Source organism: Micromys minutus (genome assembly GCF_963924665.1).
Source record: "Micromys minutus genome assembly, chromosome: 4".
Lineage (NCBI taxonomy): Eukaryota > Metazoa > Chordata > Mammalia > Rodentia > Muridae > Micromys > Micromys minutus.
Window position 1 is genome coordinate 38259954 of NC_137973.1, and position 20465 is coordinate 38280418.

At 36.7% G+C, this 20465-nt stretch overlaps 1 protein-coding gene across 2 annotated transcripts in view; it reads right to left on the reverse strand.

Annotated features, from left to right (window-relative positions):
* Positions 1 to 20465, reverse strand: part of MAGI3 (membrane associated guanylate kinase, WW and PDZ domain containing 3) — a 230552-nt gene that overhangs the window by 94711 nt on the left and 115376 nt on the right. For both annotated transcript variants that reach the window (XM_080915746.1, XM_080915747.1), the window contains exon 2: positions 19982 to 20098. In XM_080915746.1, the coding sequence (XP_080771872.1) occupies positions 19982 to 20098 (117 nt within the window). The remainder of the gene's footprint in view (positions 1 to 19981; positions 20099 to 20465) is intronic.

Genomic DNA, 20465 nt, shown 5'->3' on the forward strand with positions numbered 1-20465 from the left:
GTAAGAATGAATCAATTTGCATTCTTCTATGTGCAGACTGCCAGTTGAGCCAGCACTACTTTTTGAAAATGCTGTCTTTTTTCCTACTGCCTGGTTTTAGCTTCTTTGTCAAAGATCAATTGACGGTGAGTGTGTGGGTTCATTTCTGGGTCTCCAACTGATCAATCCCATTGATCTACCTGTCTGTTTCTGTACCAATACCATGCTGTTTTTATCACTACTACTCTGTAGTATAGCTTGAGGTCAGGGATAGTGATTCCCCCAGAAGTTCTTTTACTGTTGAGAACTTTTTTCGCCATCCTTGTTTTTTTTGTTATTCCATATGAAGTTAAGAACTGTTCTTCCCATGTCTGTGAAGATTGACTTAGAATTTTGATGGGGATTTCATTGAATCTGTAGATTGCTTTTGATAAGATGGTCATTTTTACTATATTAATCCTACTGATACATGAGCATGGGAGATCTTTCTATCTTCTGGGGTCTTCTTAGATTTCTTTCTTTAGGTATTTGAAGTTCTTGTCATACAGATCTTTCACTTGCTTGGTTTGACTCACACCAAGATATTTTATATTATTTGTGACTATGGTAAAGGGTGTTGTTTCCCTAATTTCTTTCTCAGTCCTTTCATCCTCTATGTAGAGGAAGATTACTGATTTGTTTGAGTTAATTTTATATCCAGCCACTTTGCTGATGTTGTTTATCAGCTGTAGAAGTTCTCTTGTGGAATATTTGGGGTCACTTAAGTATTTTAGCATATCATCTGCAAATAGTGATATCTTCTTGACTTCCACCCTCCCAATTTGTGTCCCTTTGATCTCTTTTTGTTGTTTAATTGCTCTAGCTAGAACTTCGAGTACTATATTGAATAGGTAGGGAGAGAGTGGGCAGCCTTGTCTTGTTTCTGATTTTAATGGGATTGCTTTGAGTTTCTCTCCATTTAGTTTAATGTTGGCTATTGGTTTGCTGTGTACTGCTCTTATTATATTTAGGTATGCACCTTGAATTCCTGATCTCTCTAATATTTTTAACACAAATAGGTGTTGTATTTTGTCAAAGGCTTTTAAAGCATCTACTGAGATGATCATGTGTTTTGTTTTTTTCCTTTGAGTTTGTTTATGTACTAGATTGCATTGATGGATTTTTGTATATTGAACCATCCCTGCATTCCTGGGATGAAGCCTACTTGATTATGGTAGATGACTGTTTTGGTGTGTTCTTGAATTCAGTTTGTGAGAATTTTATTCTTTTGTATTAATAATATAGTATTTATTTTCATTATCAAAAATTTTGCTTCTCATATGCTGAACTAAGATTCCTCCAAACAACAGGCTTTTGCTTTATATTAAGTAGTAAGTTGCTAGGAAGTTGAGTAGTTAAAATTATACTTAAAATTTTCTATGAAAGTAGAAAATTTCATGGTTACAAATAACTAGAAGTGGACCGACTCCTTTTAGCCAATTTTTTAAAAACGTTCTTTTATTAATTTAGTGGTATACATGCTGAGCACATTTAGAAGTCTTTATTTCCATCTGGCCTCTTTAGTCTGGAACGAGGCTTAGGATTCACCCAAGTTCAAATTCTTCTTATATACACCATTATGTAATTTACTGGGGGGAAAAAAGAGGTCCTTTTATTCTTTTCCAAGCAGAATGACTTGTACGTCTTTTTGTTGTTTGACTATTCTGGCTAGAATTCTAAGTACTGAGTTGAATAGTATAGTAGCAAATAATTCACTTGCTTGTTGCCTAATATTATAGAAAAACTTATTGTTGAGTGTGAAGTTAATTGTGGGCTTTTCAGATACACTCTTTATTATACTGAGGTAGTTTATTTTTCTTATATTCCTAACCTGATGAGTATGGTAGTTTTTAATCATAATAAAATATTAAATTTTGTGAAATATTTTTTGTATTAACTCAGATGTTTATGTATATTTATTAGTTCATACACTTACATTGCAGGCACAAATCCCACCATTCATTACATAGCATCATCTTAACTGAATTAGATTCACTAATATTTTAAGATTGGAGGTCAATATTTATAATGAGTTTAGGCTTTTTGTTAAAAGGTACTATTTCAATTTCCCCAATAGTCTCCTCACATTTTGTTTTGTTTTTTATATTGAATATTTTCTTTACTTATATTTCAAATGTTATCTATCCCCTTTCTCAGTTTCCCTTCTGGAATGTACCTATCCCATCTCCCCTCCCCCTGCCTTTATGAGAGCACTACTGCATATTTCTGTTTATTTTCCTGGCCCTCTCAGCTTCTCTTGTCTCCCTCATGTCTGACCCTGTCCTCCCCATTTCCTCTTCCTCTCTCCCACCCAGGTTCCCCCCCTCCCCCGCTTTCCATGATTATTTTGTTTCCTTTCTAAGTGGGATTGATGTATCAACACTTGGGCCTTCCTTCATTTGGTTTCATATGGTCTTTGAATTGTATCATGAGTATTCAGAACTTTTTGGCCAATATCAACTTATCAGTGAGTACATATCATGCATGTCCTTTTGGGTCTGAGTTACCTCACTCAGAATATTTTCTAGTTCCATCCATTTGCCTGAAAATTTTCTTGTTTTTAATAGCTGACTAGTCTTCCACTATGTGGATGAACCACACTTTCTGCAACCATTTTTCAGTTGTAATATAGTGGAGTATATCTCCTTGTAATATGGTGAAGCATCATGGTATCATGCCAAGGAGTGATATAGCTGGGTCTTTGGGTAGAGCTATTTCCAATTTTCTAAAAAACTGCCAGACTGATTTCCAGAGTGATTGTACCAGCTTGAATCCCACCAACAATGGAGGAGTGTTCTTCTTTCTCCACATCCCTGCCAGCATGGGCTGCCACCTGAGTTTTTTCTTAGCCATTCTGATTGATATAGGTGGAATCTCAGATTTGTTTTGATTTACATTCCCTGATGACTTAGAATGTTGAACATTTAAGTGCTTCTCAGCTATTTGAGACTCCTTAGTTGAGAATTCTCTGTTTGGCTCTGTACTCCATTTTTTAATTGGGTTATTTTATTTTCTGGATTCTAACTTCTTGAGTTTTTTGTATATTTTGGATATTAGTCCTCTATCAGATGTAGAGTTAGTGAAGATCTTTTTCCCAATCTGTACGTTACTATTTTGTCTTACAGAAGCTTTTTAGTTTCATGAGGTCCCATTTGTCAATTCTTGATCATAGAGCCTGAGTCACTGGTGATCTGTTCAGAAAATTTTCTCGTGTACCAATGTGTTCGAGGATATTTCTTACTTTCTCTTCTATTAGAAACAGTGTATTTGATTTTATGTGGCGGTTCTTGATCCACTTGGACTTGAGCTTTACACAGGATATAAATATGTATCTATCTGCATTCTTCTACATACCAATCACCAGTCAGACCAGCACCATTTGTTGAAGATGCTTTTTCCCCCCACTGTATGGTTTTGACTTCTTTGTCAAAGATCAAGTATCCATAGGTTTGTGGGTTTATTTCTGAGTCTTCAATTCTATTCCATTGATTATCTGTTTGTCTCTTTACCAGAAATTAGGGAAACAGCACTTTTCACAATAGTCAAAAATAATATAAAACATATTGCTATAACTCTTAACAAAGCACATGAAAGATCTATGACAAAAACTTCAAGTTCCTGAAGAAATCAAAGAGATCTCAGAAGATGTAAAGATCTCTCATGCTCATGGATTGGTAGGATTAATATAGTAAAAATGGCCATCTTACCAAAAGCAATCTACAGATTCAATGGAATCCCCATCAAAATGCCAACTCAATTATTTACAGACATGGGAAGAGCAATTCTCAACATCATATGGAATAACAAAAAATCCCAGAATGGCAAAAAAAAAAAAAAAAAAAAAAAAAAATCTCAACAATAAAAGAACTTCTAGGGGATCACCCTCCCTGACCTCAAGCTGTACTATAGAGCAATAGTGACAAAAACAGCATGAAGTGCTATTCTTGTTTTCTATTTTTTTTTCAAAATTTAATTTAAAAATTTACTAAAAGAATAAAAATTACTAAATTATGGTTTCTATCATATCACTTTCAATTGCAAATTTTATTGTTTCTTATAATAATTCTGCTACTGAAAAAAAATTATTGAATTTTTTCCTCTGGGAGGAAAAACAACAACTTTTGAAAGCTACTTCTGTAGTACATAGAAATATATGTTGATTATTTTATCACATAAAATATTTTAATTACTAGACTCTGGCTTGTGCTATTCCAGCAGATAAATGTGTAGCAATCTTTACCCCCTTATGTAATGTATCTTCTTTGTCTCTAGCTGCCATTTACATTTCTCCTGGACTCTGGTTTTGAGCAATTAGATTATGGTGTGCTTTAGCTTGATCTCTATTAAATTTCCTTTCCTTGGGGTTTGTGAGCCTCAAATTTACAAGTTTAGTTTTCATGAAATTTAGCAGGAATTCAGCTAATTTTAAAAGTGTTTTTCCTGTTTTCCCCACCTTAGCTTGACTTGGTCCTTTATCTATGTATAAACAGAGCACAGCTCTGTCTATATTTCAATGTCCAGCATAGGTTACTTATATCTTATTCAACCTGTTTCTGAGGTAAACTGACTTGCTGTTAGTCAATCATGGCCAGACCCCTGACAGCTTGTTTCTTCTGTTTTATTTCGATTAGCTTATGTTGCTATGTGTTCACACTCATTGATCTCTACTTCTGCATTCTGGACTCTGCTCTTATATCTGACTGGTGGGTTTTTAAGTTTTACTTCCTTTTGCTGTTATATTTTCTCTTCACTGTGTTCATTCCATGGTTCAATCCTTGAACATTTTTTAAAACTCTAAAATTCTCTGTATGGTAGTATGTATCATTTATCATTTCTGTATCTTTCCTATCACCTGACCTGTATTTTTAAAACTCTAGGTCATGTTTTCCTATTGTTTCCATGTCTAGTGATTTTTTTCTTAGATTTTAGACATGAATATTTTAATATTTGGTGTCTCTTTTTTGTTGTAACATAAAAAGCAATCTCTTTCTGGAAGAGAAGTTATATGCATATTCCCTGATGCTTTGAGGCTTTGCTTAATTTAACTTTGTTCAAGTGGGTTCTCTCTGCTCAGAGTGCTTAGAATTAAAGGTCTCCAAGCCCTGAGAAACTATTGGAAATGGTTAACCCTATAGTTTCCAAAGAGTCCTTCAGATACTTTAAACTTCTTGACTTTATATTTCTATTCTCTCTGCTCAGGGCCTGCCATATTCTGCCCTGTTTTCCTAGATGCTCTAATATAGAAAATGCCTTATAACAAGTCTCTTCCTCTCTAAGAACCATAATACTCTTGTACTACAGTCCAGCATCTCCCATAAGAGTGCCTGTCTGCTCACACACCATGCTTCTACCTGCCTACACCTCTCTCCTCTAATAAGCTCAGACATTAATCAATAAATTCCTCATTGTGGCTTCTGTGTAATTCTGGTATTTCTACATATTGTTTTAAGGATTCATATGCTTTCTAGTACAACAAGATACTTAGACTCATTTTTGCTTATTTTCTCAGACTTGTTATCAGAATTTTTCTCCACATAGAGATCTGAAATTTTTTAGTAAGAATGGTATTTAAAGCCCAGATGTGGCCATTCAGTTTGCTAAACACTACTAATGTATCATTGTTTCCAGGTTCAAGAAAGAGTTGTTAGACATTTCAGTTTACAAATGTAAATGTAAGCCAGCTAAGAAGTCTGATTAAGCTTTGAAAGGCTACAACTCCTTGCATCCTATGAACTAAAACTAGATTGTAGCTTCTTTCTAGGAAAAGCTATCACACTATGGAGAAATGTAAACCTGAAGTAAATCAAACTAAAAGGCAACAAATGAAAAGGGGCAGAGGACAGTGAGGAAAACAGTCTTAGAAGTACATCTTTATTTTTCCATATTGTATTTTATCAAAGGAAGAAGGAACTCAACATCTGTGAAACTTAGAAGTATTATCCTAAAAAATCCATGACACAGTTAGAATTTTAAAAATTCTAGTTTTATAGCCTCCTGTGTAACTGGTGTCCATTAACTAAGTGCATTCCTTCCTCATCCCTAACATTTAGCCTTTCTGTTCTCCTGTGGACTTGGTGGTGGATAAGTGCATGCATATAGTCCAACAGTGTAAGTGTAAATACAATTTGGAGCTAGACACCTTCCATACCAACAGCTATTCAAACTGTATAGAAGTTCACTGAAATGTATAGACTTTGGGTCTGATTAATTTTGGTGAATGATTTTTATGTTTTTTATAATACCCTTTTTAAAGTAGAAAGAACAGAAAAGATAATATTAGATGATGAGGAAAGATGAAATACAATCAATAGAACATATGCATCCTGATAGAGGATGTAAAGCCAATTGTTTTTACAGTTTTAACTCTGTTGTGTTTTTTTCTTCATGTGGTGGATCACTGAATAAAGCTGTAGTTGAATGGAAGTGTGTAAAACTCTAAGTGAAGCTCCATGACTGTAGGATGGCATCCTAACTGAATAATAGTTACTGACTCATATCAAGTTAGAGACTGGGCAAGTGTTTGTTTGAGTGGCTATATTAATTTCTCTATATGATATTTTTATTTATGAGTCTGTTTCAATAAAGTGATAGTATAAAATAAAATGTTATCCTGAGTTGTTCATCAGATATAATGCTAAGTTACTTAAGGGATAATGAAAATCAGACTGCTATAGAAATCTTTTTAAGCAAGGCCTTATGCCAGGAAACAATTAGATAACTGCTTGCTACAGTTAACAGTAAAGAAAGAAATCAAGAAAAGAAAAGACCCCAAAGTTATTATCTATCCAAATGAACAAAGTATAAAAGCCACAAACTATAAAACTTTTCTTGGGAAATCTAGCAAAGAACAAACTTTGAATAATCATAATTACAAAAGAACAAGAGGAGGCGGAAGAAAAGGAAGAGGAAGAAAGAAAAGGAGGAAGAGAAGATGAAAACATGAGGATTGGTGGGAAGTCAAGGTTCCAAATTCTGTTATTTCACTATTTCTACATAATGCTCTTTGTTGGGAAGGATGGAGGATGCTGAAGGAGAAGAAAAATAATCTAAGCAGGGTAAAGATCTAAGTATAGAGGAACTGTAATTTTGAAACCACAAGGGGGAATCTTTGGTGAGAAACTGGTCGTTATGTAAGAGTAAACAAAAGAAAGGCAACCAAGAACTGCAGAATGAAAGGTAGTATCCAAAAGAATCTACAAATAAATTGAAGAGGAAATCTGTGGTGGTTTGAATGAGAATGGTCCATAGGTTCCTATATTTCAGGGCTTAGTGTCCAGCTGGTGAAACTTTTGGGAAAAATTAAGAGGTGTGGGACTTTTTGGAGGAAGTGTGTAATAGGGGGTAGGTTTGGGGTTCAAAAGCCTGGGTTATTCAGATAATGCTCATGCACTCTCCCATTCCTCCTCCCCATCTACTCTGTGGATAAATATAAGCTCTTAGCTACTGCTCCAGCATTATGCTTGCCTGTCAGCTGTCCTGCTCCCTCTATGATGGCCACAGACTAACTCTAAAATAGTAACCAAATAAAAACTTTTCTTACAAGTTTCCATGATCATGTCTCTTCGCAGCAAGAAATATAACTAAGAAAAAGGGATGCTTCTACACTTTATTTATTTACTGCTTTTTTTAATTGAACAATTTTATTTTAAAAAACAGAGATAAATGTACAGATTTTAAAAGCACTTTGAATAAAAGTAAATGAATACATTTTTGTAACTACTTGATTTTTTTAAAGGTTTGATAGTATGCATTAAAATCTTACTAGTTATAATGAGCATGAAGTATATGTAAAACAAGATGTAACCTGGAAATAGTCAAAAGTTTTTTGGTGTGCAAAGATTAAGCATAATGATTTTTCTTTCTTTCTTTCTTTCTTTGGTTTTGTTTTCCTGAACTGCATATAATCTGTGAGATGTTTCTGGGGTGTTCAGAGCTTTCTGAGGTTAGTATCCAATTATCACTGACTGCATATTATGTCTGCTCATTTATGACTGGGTTATCTCACTCAGGATGATATTCTCTAGATGCATCCATATTCTTAAGAATTTCATAAAGTCATTGTTTCTGATAGATGAATAGTACTCCATTTTGTAAATATACCACAATTTTTGTATCCATTCATCTACTGAAGGACATCTGGGTTCTTTCCAGCTTCTGATTATTATAAACAGGGCTGCTATGAACATAGTGGTGCATGTGTCTTTGTTGTATGTTGGAGCATCTCTGGGGTATATGCACAGAAGTGGAATAAATGGGTCTTCAGGTAGTACTATATCCAATTTTCTGAGAAATCGCCAGACTGATTTCCAGAGTTGTTGTACCAGTTTACAACCCAACCAACAGTGGAGAAGTGTTCCTCTTTCTCCGCAGCCTCGCCAGCATCTGCTGTCATCTGAATTTCTGATCTTAGCCATTCTGACTGGTGTGAGGTGGAATCTCAGGGTTGTTTTGATTTGCAATTCCCTGATAACTAAGGATGTCCATCACTTTCTTAGATGCTTCTCAGCCATTGAATATTCCTCAAAGGAAAACTTATTGTTTAGCTCTGTACGCCATTTTTTAATAGGGTTGTTTGATTCTCTGGTGTCTAGCTTCTTGAGTTCTTTGTATACCTTGGATATTAGGCCTCTATGTGATGTGGGGATGGTAAAGATTTTTTCCCAATCGGTTGGCTACCATTTTGTTTTCTTGACGGAATCCTTAGCCTTACAGAAACTTTGCAATCTCATTAAGTTTATTTGTCGATATTTGACCTTAGAGCACAAGCCATTGGTATTCTGTTCAGGAAATTTTCTCCTGTGCCTATGTGTTCTAAGGTTTTCCCTATTTTCTCTTCTAATAGTTCCAGTATACCTGGTTTAATGTGCAGATCTTTGATCCACTTGCACTTGAGCTTTGTACAAGGAGATAAGAAAGGGTCTATTTTCATTCTTCTGCATGATGAGTGCCAGTTGGACCAGCACCATTTGTTGAAGAGGCTGTCCTTTTTCCCTTGAATGTTTACAGCTCCTAGGTCAAAAATCAAGTGATCATATATGTGAGGGCTCATTTCTGAATCTTCTATTCTATTCCATTGATCTACATGCTTATCTCTGTACCAGTACCATACAGTTTTTAACACAACTGCCTTGTAATATAGCTTGAGGTCAGGGATGGTGATTCTCGCAGATGTTTTCTTGTTGTTGAGGATGGACTTCGCTATTCTAGGTTTTTTGTTATTCCGGATGAAATTGCACATCGCTCTTTCGAACTCTATGAAGAATTGGGTTGGAATTTTGATGGGGATTGCATTGAATCTGTAGATTGCTTTTGCTAAGATGGCCATTTTTACAATGTTGATCCTTCCAATCCGTGAGCATAAGAGATCTTTCCATTTTCTGAGATCTTCCTCCAATTGAAGTTCTTGTCATACAGGTCTTTCACTTGCTTAGTTAGAGTCACACCAAGGTATTTCATATTGTTTGTGACTGTTGTGAAGGGTATCTTTTCCCTAATTTCTTTCTCCACATGGTTGTCCTTTGAGTAGAGAAAGGCTACTGATTTGTTTGAGTTAATTTTATATCCAGCCACTTTGCTGAACTTGTTTATCAGCTGTAGAAGTTCCGTAGTGGAATTTTTGGGGTCACTTAAGTACACTATCATGTCATCTGCAAACAGTGATGTTTTTAGTTCTTTCTTTCCAAATTGTATCCCTTCGATTTCCTTTTGCCGTCTAATTGCTCCAGCCAGGACTTCCAGTGCTATGATGAATAGGTAGGAGGAGAGTGGGCAGCCTCGTCGAGTCCCTGATTTTAGTGGGACTGCTTCAAGTTTCTCACAGTTAAGTTTGATGTTGGCTATTGGTTTGCTGTATATTGCTTTTATTATGTTTAGGTATGGGCCTTGGATTCCTGTTCTTTCCAAGACTTTTAACATGAAGGGGCGTTGAATTTTGTCAAATGCTTTCTCAGCATCTAATGAGATGACCATGTGGTTTATTTCTTTGAGTTTGTTTATATGGTATATTATGTTGATGGATTTCCATATATTAAACTATCCCTGCATCCCAGAGATGAATCCTACTTGATCATGGTGAATGATCGTTTGGATGTGTTCTTGGATTCAGTTTGCAAGAATTTTGTTGAGTAGTTTTGCTTTGATGTTCATAAGTGAGATTGGTCTGAAGTTCTCTTTCGTTTACTGTCTTTGTTTGGTTTAGGAACAAGGGTTATTGTGGCCTCGAAAAATGAGTTAGGTAGTGTTCCATCTGACTCTTATTTTGTGGAACAGTTTGGAGAGTATTGGTATTAGGTTGTCAATAAATGTCTGATAGAATTCTGCACTGAACCCATCTGGACCTGGGGGTTTTTTTTGATTGGGAAGCTTTTGATGACTGGTTCTATTTCTTTAGGTGTTATGGGATTATTTAGATGGTTTACCTGATCCTGGTTTAACCTTAGTATCTGGTATCTGTCTAGAAATTCATCCATTTCTTCCAGATATTCAGCTTTGTTGAGTATAGGCTTTGGTAGTAGGATTTGAAGATTACTTGAATTTCTTCAGTTTTATTTATTATGTCTCCACTTTCCTTTCTGATTTTGTTAATTTGGATACTCTCTCTTTGCCCTATAGTTGGTCTGGCTAAGAATTTATCAAACTTGTTAATTTTCTCAAAGAACCCGCTCTTGGTTTTGTTGATTCTTTGAATGGTTCTGTTTGCTTCTATTTGGTCAATTTCTGCTCTGAGTTTTATTATTTCTTGCTGTCTACTCCTCTTGGGTTTATCTGCTTCCTTTTGTTCTAGAGCTTTCAACTGTGCTGTCAAGTTGCTAGTGTATGCTCTCTCCAGTTTCTTTTTGGAAGCACTAAGAGCTATTTGTTTTCCTCTCAGTGCTGCTTTCATTGGATCCCATAGGTTTGGGTATGTTGTGTTTTCATTTTCATTAAATTCTAGAAAATCCTTAATACTTTCTTTATTTCTTCTTTGACCATACTATTGTTTAATAGAGAATTGTTTAGTTACCATGTGTATATGGGATTTTGTTGTCTTTGTTGTTATTTAAGAACAGCCCTAGACCATGGTGATCTGATAGGATGCATGGGAGCATTTCAATCTTCTTATATCTATTAAGGCTTGTTTTGTGACTGATTATATGGTCAATTTTGGAGAAGGTGCCATGAGGTGCTGAGAAGAAGGTGTATTCTTTTGTTTTAGGATGATATGTTATGAAGATGTCTATTAATTATGATTGGTTTATACCTCTGCTAGTTTTACTGCGTCCTTGTTCAGTTTCTGTTTCCATGATCTGTCTATTGGTGAGAGTGGGGTATTGAGGTTTCCCACTATTATTGTGTGGGGTGCAATGTATTTTTTGAGTTTTAGTAGGGTTTCTTTTATGAATATGGGTGCTCTTGTATATGGAGCATATATGTTAAGGACTGGGAGTTCCCTCTGATAAATTTTCCCTGTAATGAGTAAAGTGTCCTTCCTTATCTTTTTTGATAACTTTTCATTGAAAATCTACTTTATTTGATATTAGGATGGCTACCCCAGTTTGTTTCTTGGAGCCATTTGCTTGGAACATTTTTTCCCAACCTTTTACTCTGAGATAGTGTCTGTCTTTGTCTCTGAGATGAGTTTCCTATATGCAGCAAAATGCTGGATTCAGTTTATGTATCCAATCTGATAGCCTATGTCTTTTTACTGGGGAATTGAGTCCATTTATGCTAACAAATATTAAGGAATAGTGGTTGCTGTTTCTTGCTATTTTTGCTTTTAGAGGTAGAATTGTGCCTGTGTGTCTTTCTTTTCTTGGTTTTCTTCCTTAGGTATTTTCTTGTTTTTACTAGAATGTAGTTTCCCTCCTTGTATTGGGTTTTCTACCTATAATTCCTTGTAGTTCTGGGTTTGTGGTCAGATATTGTGTAAATTTAGTTTTGTTCTGGAATATCTTGGTCTCTCTATCTATGGTGATTGAGAGATTTTCTGGGTACAGCAGCTTGGGCTGACACCTGTGCTCTCTTAAGGTCTGCATGATGTCTGTCCAGGATCTTCTAGCTTTTAGTCTCTGTTGAGAAATCGGGTGTGATTCTGATTGGTCTGCCTTTATATGTTACATGACCTTTTTCCCTTACTGCTTTTAGTATTCTTTCTTTGCTTTGGGCACTTGGTGTTTTGACTGTTATGTGTCAGGAGGAATTTCTTTTCTGGTCCAACCTATTTGGAGTTCTGTAGGCTTCTTTTATGCTTGTGGTCATCTCATTCTTAAGGGTAGGGAAGCTTTCTTTTATGATTTTGTTGAAGATATTTACTGTACCTCTTAGTTGATATTCTTTGCCCTCTTGTATTCTTATTATCCTTAGGTTTTGTCTTCTCATTGTGTCCTGGATCTCCTGGACATTTTGGGTCAGGAGCTTTTTGCGTTTTGCATCTTCTCTGACTGTTTTGTCTATGTTTTTAATGTTGTCTTCGGCCCCTGAGAGTCTTTCTTCATATCTTGTAGTCTGTTGGAGATGGTTGCATATGTGACTCCTGATTTCTTTTATAGGTTTTCTACCTCTAGGGTTGTCTCTTTTAGTGTTTCCTTTATTTTTTTCCATTTCCATTTTAAATTCTTTCTTCATTCCTTCATCTCTTTGGTTCTGTTTTCCTCTAGTTCTTTGATTTCTTTGAGGGTTTTTCTTGTTTCCTCTTCAAAAGCTTGTATTTCTTTATGCTTTCCCTCCCGTTCTTATTTAAGTATCTCTATCATCATCTTGAGGTATGATTTTGTGCCTGAGTCTTCTTTTCCTGGAGATTTGGCATTCCACTGTTTGCTGAGATGGGAGAGCTGGGTTCTGGTGTTGCCAGGTTATCTTGGTTTCTATTGGGTAAGTTCTTTTGCTTTCCTCTTTCCATCTTGTTGTCAGTGACTGGTTCCTGTCTCTCCCATGTACCTGGCCTTCGTCCCTGGATCTCTGCTGTTTCTTTGGTCCACATGCAAGGGCCTTCTGGTCAGAAACCGAGTCCCAAGGCAGAGTTCCTGCTCCCCTGAACCAATCCGGGGGCCATGTACCAGGCCGAGCCCTAGCTGTGCCCCGGCTACTAGCAGTGTAGTCTCACCAGGCCTGTGTCCCTGGATCTCCGCTGTTTCTGGCAGCAAATTAGTCTTCACTTTTCATGTGTATAGCATTCCACTGGGTCTAGCTGGTCCGTGGGAACCTCCTTGTTGCCAAGATCTTCACCTTGTCTGTTTACTGCTTTTTATTCTTCCCTAGCCCATACTAACTAAAGCCAAACCTCAGTGAGTGTGACTTCTCATTACATATTAAAAACAAACAAACAAACAAACAACCCAAACCCACCAGTATATCAATATCCAGATTCTGTCCTAAAACATATAGCTAAATAAAAATTCAAAATAGATTACACACAAAAGGAAATATTTGCTACCTTTCCTCACTGGGAAAGGGGTAGATTTTATAGCCAGTAATGTTTTAATTACTTGGTTTTAGTGTATAAGGCATTAGCTTTCAAATTATTTTTTGGAATAAAATCTAGTTAAGAGCATGTAAACAGGAGCTATAGCAATGACTCAGCAGTTAAGAACATTGACTGCCCTCCTCTGGACCCAAGTTTGAACCCCTGCACACTCATGAACTGCCCATTAACAACCACCATGTATAATGCCACTCCCTAGAGATCTGATGCCCTCTTCTGGCCTCAGAGGTTCCCATACACATGTGATGGTCAGACATGCATGCAGAAAAAACATGCATACAAAATAATAGGATATTAAACATTTTTCAGAACAGGTAAGTACGTATTTTTAAATTGTAGTCCTTTCTTTGTTGGAAGTCACAATATGGAGTCTTCAATTTTTTTTTCTACTTAAAACTGAACACACTGGCCCAACTGCCAGCCGGAAAGGCGGCTGGTACAGGCTGAGCAACTGTGACCTGGAACAGATCTTAGGAACTTCTGTTCCCACCCGGAGACGACTTCAGGACGCAGAGCGGAGCCTGGCCCACCTGCCAGCCGGAAAGGTGGCTCAGAGAGGCTGAGCATCTGTGACGAGGAACAGATCTTACGAACGTCTGTTCCCACCCGGAGGCAACTTCAGTACGCAGAGCGGAGCCTGGCCCAGCTGCCACCCGGAACCTGGGCTGCCGGGGAGTAGAGAGATCTCTGCGAAGTGCACACGGAAAGTGTACCAGGGACACAGACCAGATACAAGGGAAAGGCAAGAACATATCACTGACAACAAAATGGCAAGAGGAAAGAGAAAGAGTATATCCCAAGGAAACAAAGACAATCTAGCAACACCAGAACCCAGCTCTCCGATAGTAGCAAACATCGGAATTCCAAACACTCCAGAGAAAGAAGACACAGACCTGAAATCATGCCTCAAGACGCTGATAGAGTTACTTAAACAAGAAAGGGAGGAAAAGCAAAAAGATTCAGAAGCTTTTAAAGAAGAAACAAGAAAAACACTCAAAGAACTCAAAGAACGAGACGAAAACAGAACCAAAGAAATAAAGGAATGGAAGAGAGAAATTAAAACAGAAATTGACACAATAAAGAAAGCGCTAAAAGAGATAACCCTAGAGTCAGAACACCAAAAAAAAAAAAAAAAAAAACCAGGAGTCACAGAAGCAAGCATTTCCAACAGATTACAAGAGATCGAGGAGAGAATCTCAGGGGCAGAAGACAACATTGCAAACATAGACAAAACAGCCAGAGAAGATGCAAAAAACAAAAAGCTCCTAACCCAAAATGTCCAGGAAATACAAGACACAATGAGAAGACCGAACCTAAAGATAATAGGAATAGAGGAGGGAGAAGAGTATCAACTAAGAGGCACAGTAAATATCTTCAACAAAATCATAGAAGAAAACTTCCCTACCCTCAAGAATGAGATGACCACGAGCATAAAAGAAGCCTTCAGAACTCCAAATAGGTTGGACCAGAAAAGAAATACCTCCCGACACATAATAGTAAAAACATCAAGTGCCCAAAGTAAAGAAAGAATACTAAAAGCAGTAAGGGAAAAAGGTCAGATAACATATAAAGGCAGACCTATCAGACTCACACCCGATTTCTCAACAGAGACTATGAAAGCTAGAAGAGCCTGGACAGACATCATGTACTCCTTAAGAGAGCACAAGTGCCAGCCCAAGCTGCTATACCCAGCAAAACTATCAATCACCATCGATGGAGAGACAAAGATATTTCAAGACAAATCAAAATTCACACAATATCTGACCACAAACCCAGCACTACAACGAATTATAGGTGGAAAACCCAATACAAGGAGGGAAAATACAGCCTAGTAAAAACAAGAAAACTCCTAAACAAGAAAACTAAAAGAAGAAAAAAACACAGACACAACTCAACCCAAAAAAGCAAAAATGGCAGAAAACAGAAACAATTATTCCTTGATATCTATTAACATAAATGGTCTCAACTCCGCAATAAAGAGACATAGACTATCAGACTGGATACATAAACAAAATCCAGCCTTTTGCTGTATACAGGAAACTCATCTCAGAGACAGAGACAGACACTATCTCAGAGTAAAAGGGTGGGAAAAAAACTTCCAAGCAAACAGCTCCAAGAAGCAAGCTGGAGTGGCTATTCTAATATCGAATAAAGTAAATTTCCAACCAAAAGTTATCAAAAAAGATAAAGAAGGACACTTTTTACTCATTACCGGGGAAATCTGTCAGGAGGAACTCTCAATCCTTAACATATATGCTCCAAATAAGAAATCACCCACATTCATAAAAGAAACTCTACTAAAGCTCAAAAAATACATTTCACCCCACACAATAATAGTGGAAGACTTTAACACCCCACTCTCTCCAATGGACAGATCAGGGAAACAGAAACTGAACAAGGACACTGCAAAACTAGCAGAGACTTTGAACCAACTAGAATTAATAGATATATACAGAACATACTATCCTAAAGTAAAAGAATACACCTTCTTCTCACCACCCCATGGCACCTTCTCGAAAATTGACCACATAATTGGACACAGAATGAGCCTTCATCGATATAAGAAGATTGAAATACTCCCATGCATCCTCTCAGATCACCATGGTCTAAGGCTGGTCTTTAACAACAACAAAGACAACAAAATGCCCACATACACATGGAAACTAAACAACGCTCTGTTAAAGGATAGCAGGGTCAAAGAAGAAATAAAGAAAGAAATTAAGGACTTTCTAGAATTCAACGAAAATGATCATACCCAAACCTATGGGATGCAATGAAAGCAGTATTGAGAGGAAAACTCATAGCCCTAAGTGCTTCCAAGAAGAAACTGGAGAGAGCTCACATCAGCAACCTGACAGCACAGCTAAAAGCCCTAGAACAAAAGGAAGCAGATATACCCAAAAAGAGTAGACGGCAAGAAATAATCAAAATTAGGGCAGAAATAGACCAAATAGAAACAAAAAAAACCATTGAAAAAATCAACAAAACAAAGAGTTGGTTCTTTGAGAAAATCAACAAGATTGATAAACCCCTAGCCAGACTAACTAAAGGGCAAAGAGAGAGTTTCCAAATTAACAAAATCAGAAAAGAAAGTGGTGACATAACAACTGAAACTAAGGAAATTCAAGAAATCATCAGATCCTACTACAAAAACTTATACTCCACAAAATTGGAAAATCTGGAGGAAATGGACGAATTCCTAGACAGATACAAGATCCCAAAGTTTAAACAGGACCAAGTAAACCATCTAAATAACCCTATAACACCTAAAGAAATAGAAGAAGTCATCAAAAGCCTCCCAACCAAAAAAAGCCCAGGTCCAGACGGGTTCAGTGCAGAATTTTATCAGACATTTATTGGTGATATAACACCAATATTCGCCAAACTATTCCAAAAGATAGAATCAGATGGAATATTACCCAACTCATTTTTTGAGGCTACAATAACCCTCGTACCTAAGCCACACAAAGACCCTACAAGGAAAGAGAACTTCAGAACAATCTCACTTATGAACATTGATGCAAAAATACTCAACAAAATCCTTGCAAACCCAATCCAAGAACACATCAAAACCATCATTCATCATGACCAAGTAGGCTTCATCCCTGGGATGCAGGGATGGTTTAACATAAGGAAATCCATCAATGTAATCCACCATAGAAACAAACTTAAAGACCAAAATCACATGGTCATCTCACTAGACGCTGAGAAAGCATTCGACAAAATCCAACACCCCTTCATGTTAAAAGTCCTGGAAAGAACAGGAATCCAAGGCCCATATTTAAACATAATAAAAGCAATATACAGCAAACCAACAGCCAACATCAAACTTAATGGCGAGAAACTTGAAGCAATCCCACTAAAATCAGGGACTCGACAAGGCTGCCCACTCTCTCCCTACCTATTCAACATAGTACTGGAAGTCCTGGCTGGAACAATTAGACAGCAAAAGGAGATCAAGGGGATACAAATCGGAAAGGAAGAGATAAAAACATCACTCTTTGCCAATGACATGATAGTGTACTTGAGTGACCCCAAAAATTCCACCAGAGAACTCCTACAGCTGATAAACAAGTTCAGCAAAGTGGCTGGATACAAAATTAATTCAAACAAATCAGTAGCCTTCCTATACTCAAAGGACAAACATGTGGAGAAAGAAATTAGGGAAAACGTACCCTTCACAATCGTTACAAAAACTATGAAATACCTTGGTGTGACTCTAACTAAGGAAGTGAAGGACCTGTATGACAAGAACTTCAAACCTCTAAAGAAAAAAATTGAGGAGGATCTCAGAAAATGGAAAGATCTCCCATGCTCATGGATTGGAAAGATCAACATCTTAAAAATGGCCATCCTACCAAAAGCAATCTACAGATTCAATGCAATCCCCATCAAAATTCCAACCCAGTTCTTCATGGAATTGGAAAGATCAATGTGCAATTTCATATGGAATAGCAAAAGACCTAAAATAGCGAAATCCATCCTCAACAACAAAAAAACATCTGCGGGAATCACTATCCCTGACCTCAAGCTATATTACAAGGCAATTGTGCTGAAAACTGCATGGTACTGGTACAGAAACAGGCAAGTGGATCAATGGAATAGAATAGAAGATCCAGAAATGAGCCCTCATGTATATGGTCACCTGATTTTTGACAAAGGAGCAGTAAACATTCAATGGAAAAAGAACAGCCTATTCAACAAATGGTGCTGGTCAAACTGGCACTCAACATGCAAAAGAATGAAAATAGACCCGTTCTTATCTCCTTGTACAAAGCTCAAGTGTAAGTGGATTAAAGATCTCCACATTAAACCAGATACACTGGAACTATTAGATGAGAAAGTAGGGAAAACCTTAGAACACATAGGCACAGGAGAAAATTTCCTGAACAAAACACCAATGGCTCAAGCTCTAAGGTCAAAGATTAACAAATGGGACTTAATGAGATGGCAAAGTTTCTGTAAGGCTAAGGACATCGTCAAGAAAACAAAACGGCAACCAACAGAATGGGAAAAGATCTTTACCAACACTACATCAGATAGAGGCCTAATATCCAAGGTGTACAAGGAACTCAAAAAGCTAGACACCAGAGAATCAAATAACCCTATTAAAAAATGGGGTACAGAGCTAAACAAATCATTTTCAGTTGAGGAACACCGAATGGCCGAAAAACATCTGAGGAAGTGCTAGACATCCTTAGCCATCAGGGAAATGCAAATCAAAACAACCCTAAGATTTCACCTCACACCAGTCAGATTGGCTAAGATCCAAAACTCAGATGACAGCAGATGCTGGCGAGGCTGTGGAGAAAGAGGGACACTTCTCCACTGTTGATGGGGTTGCAAGCTAATACAACCACTCTGGAAATCTGTCTGGCGATACCTCAGAAAATTGGATATAGTACTACCTGAAGACCCAGCTATTCCACTTCTGGGCATATACCCCAGAGACACTTTAATACACAACAAAGATATATGCACCACAATGTTCATAGCGGCTCTATTTATAATAGCCAGAAGCTGGAAGGAACCCAGATGTCCTTCAGAAGACGAATGGATACAAAAATTGTGGTACATATACACAATGGAATACTACTCAGCCACCAGAAACAATGACTTAACCAAATTCTTAAGAAAATGGCTGCATCTAGAGAAGATTATCCTGAGTGAGATAGCCCAGTCACAAAAGAACAGACATAATATGCAGTCACTGATAGTGGGATGCTAACCCCAGAGGCTTGCACTCCCCCAGAAACAACTCACAGACTGTATGAAGTCCAAGAAATAAAGAAAACAAAAAATATACATATATTCACAAAACAAGAAGACTTTGACTATTTCCATGTTGCGTTTTGTTTTGCATGTACTTTAAGCTTATTGCAACTAGTACGTTTTCAATGCATACTGTCAAGCCCTTGAAAAAAATCAAGTACTGACTAAAAAACATATTCACATGGTTTTATGTAAAATTTATTTTAATGTCTGAAAAACAGTACTGACAAAAATGTATAATTTTAAGCAAAAAATGTTTAAAATCTTTACATTTATCTTTGTTTTGTAAAATAAAGTCGTTTAAAAAAAAAACTGAACACATACAGGCTTCAGGTTAATTTTCTTCACATTCAATTTTTGTTTCATCCTTGTCTCCAACAGTCTTCAATTTCATACAAAATACATTTTTTATATTTAGTAAATGTGTGCATATACCTCAATGAATGAGTACATGAGTGCATTTGTGTTGCTTGTGTATCTGCATGCATGCGTGTGTGTGTGTGTGTGTGTGTGTGTGTGTGTGTGTGTGTGAGCGTGCAAGGAATATGTGGCAGTCAGAAGGCAGCTCATGGGAATTGGTTCTCTAGTTCTACCAGGTGGGTTTGGAAAATCACACTCAGACATGGCAGCAAATACTTTCACCCATTGCTCAAATCCTTTCTTTTAAACACTTCACTAAATTATTTCAAATGTTTAATTAAGTCTCATTTCCCTATGCCATCATGTACTTACATGGGATGGTTCTCAAGTAGAGATTATCTCTGATGACTTGCTGTAGTTTGTGGTCAATTGATCCTTTCTGAAACTGAAGACTCAGGTAGTGCCGCAAATCTTTATTTATGACTTTGCCTACACACACACACACAAAAAAAAAAAAAACACAGAAAACAAAATATAACTATGAGATAGTCACTTAAATATATGAAAAGAGTAATCAAATATTTTTAAATCATTTGACTAATAACAGGACGTGGAAATAAGTATTTGACCTACAAGGAGGTAAGTAATACCAAGTTATTATAGGTAATATAATTAAAATAAATGACTGCAATGTAATTTTGGTATAATTTTATGAGACAGGAGAACATATAAAGCAAAGATTATAATGAACATTCAAAATGAATTCAGTCTCATGGCTTTAAACACCATCATATCCTAACAGTTCCAAATTCAGATCATATGTTCATAGCTAAGTTATCTTTATATAACTTCTATC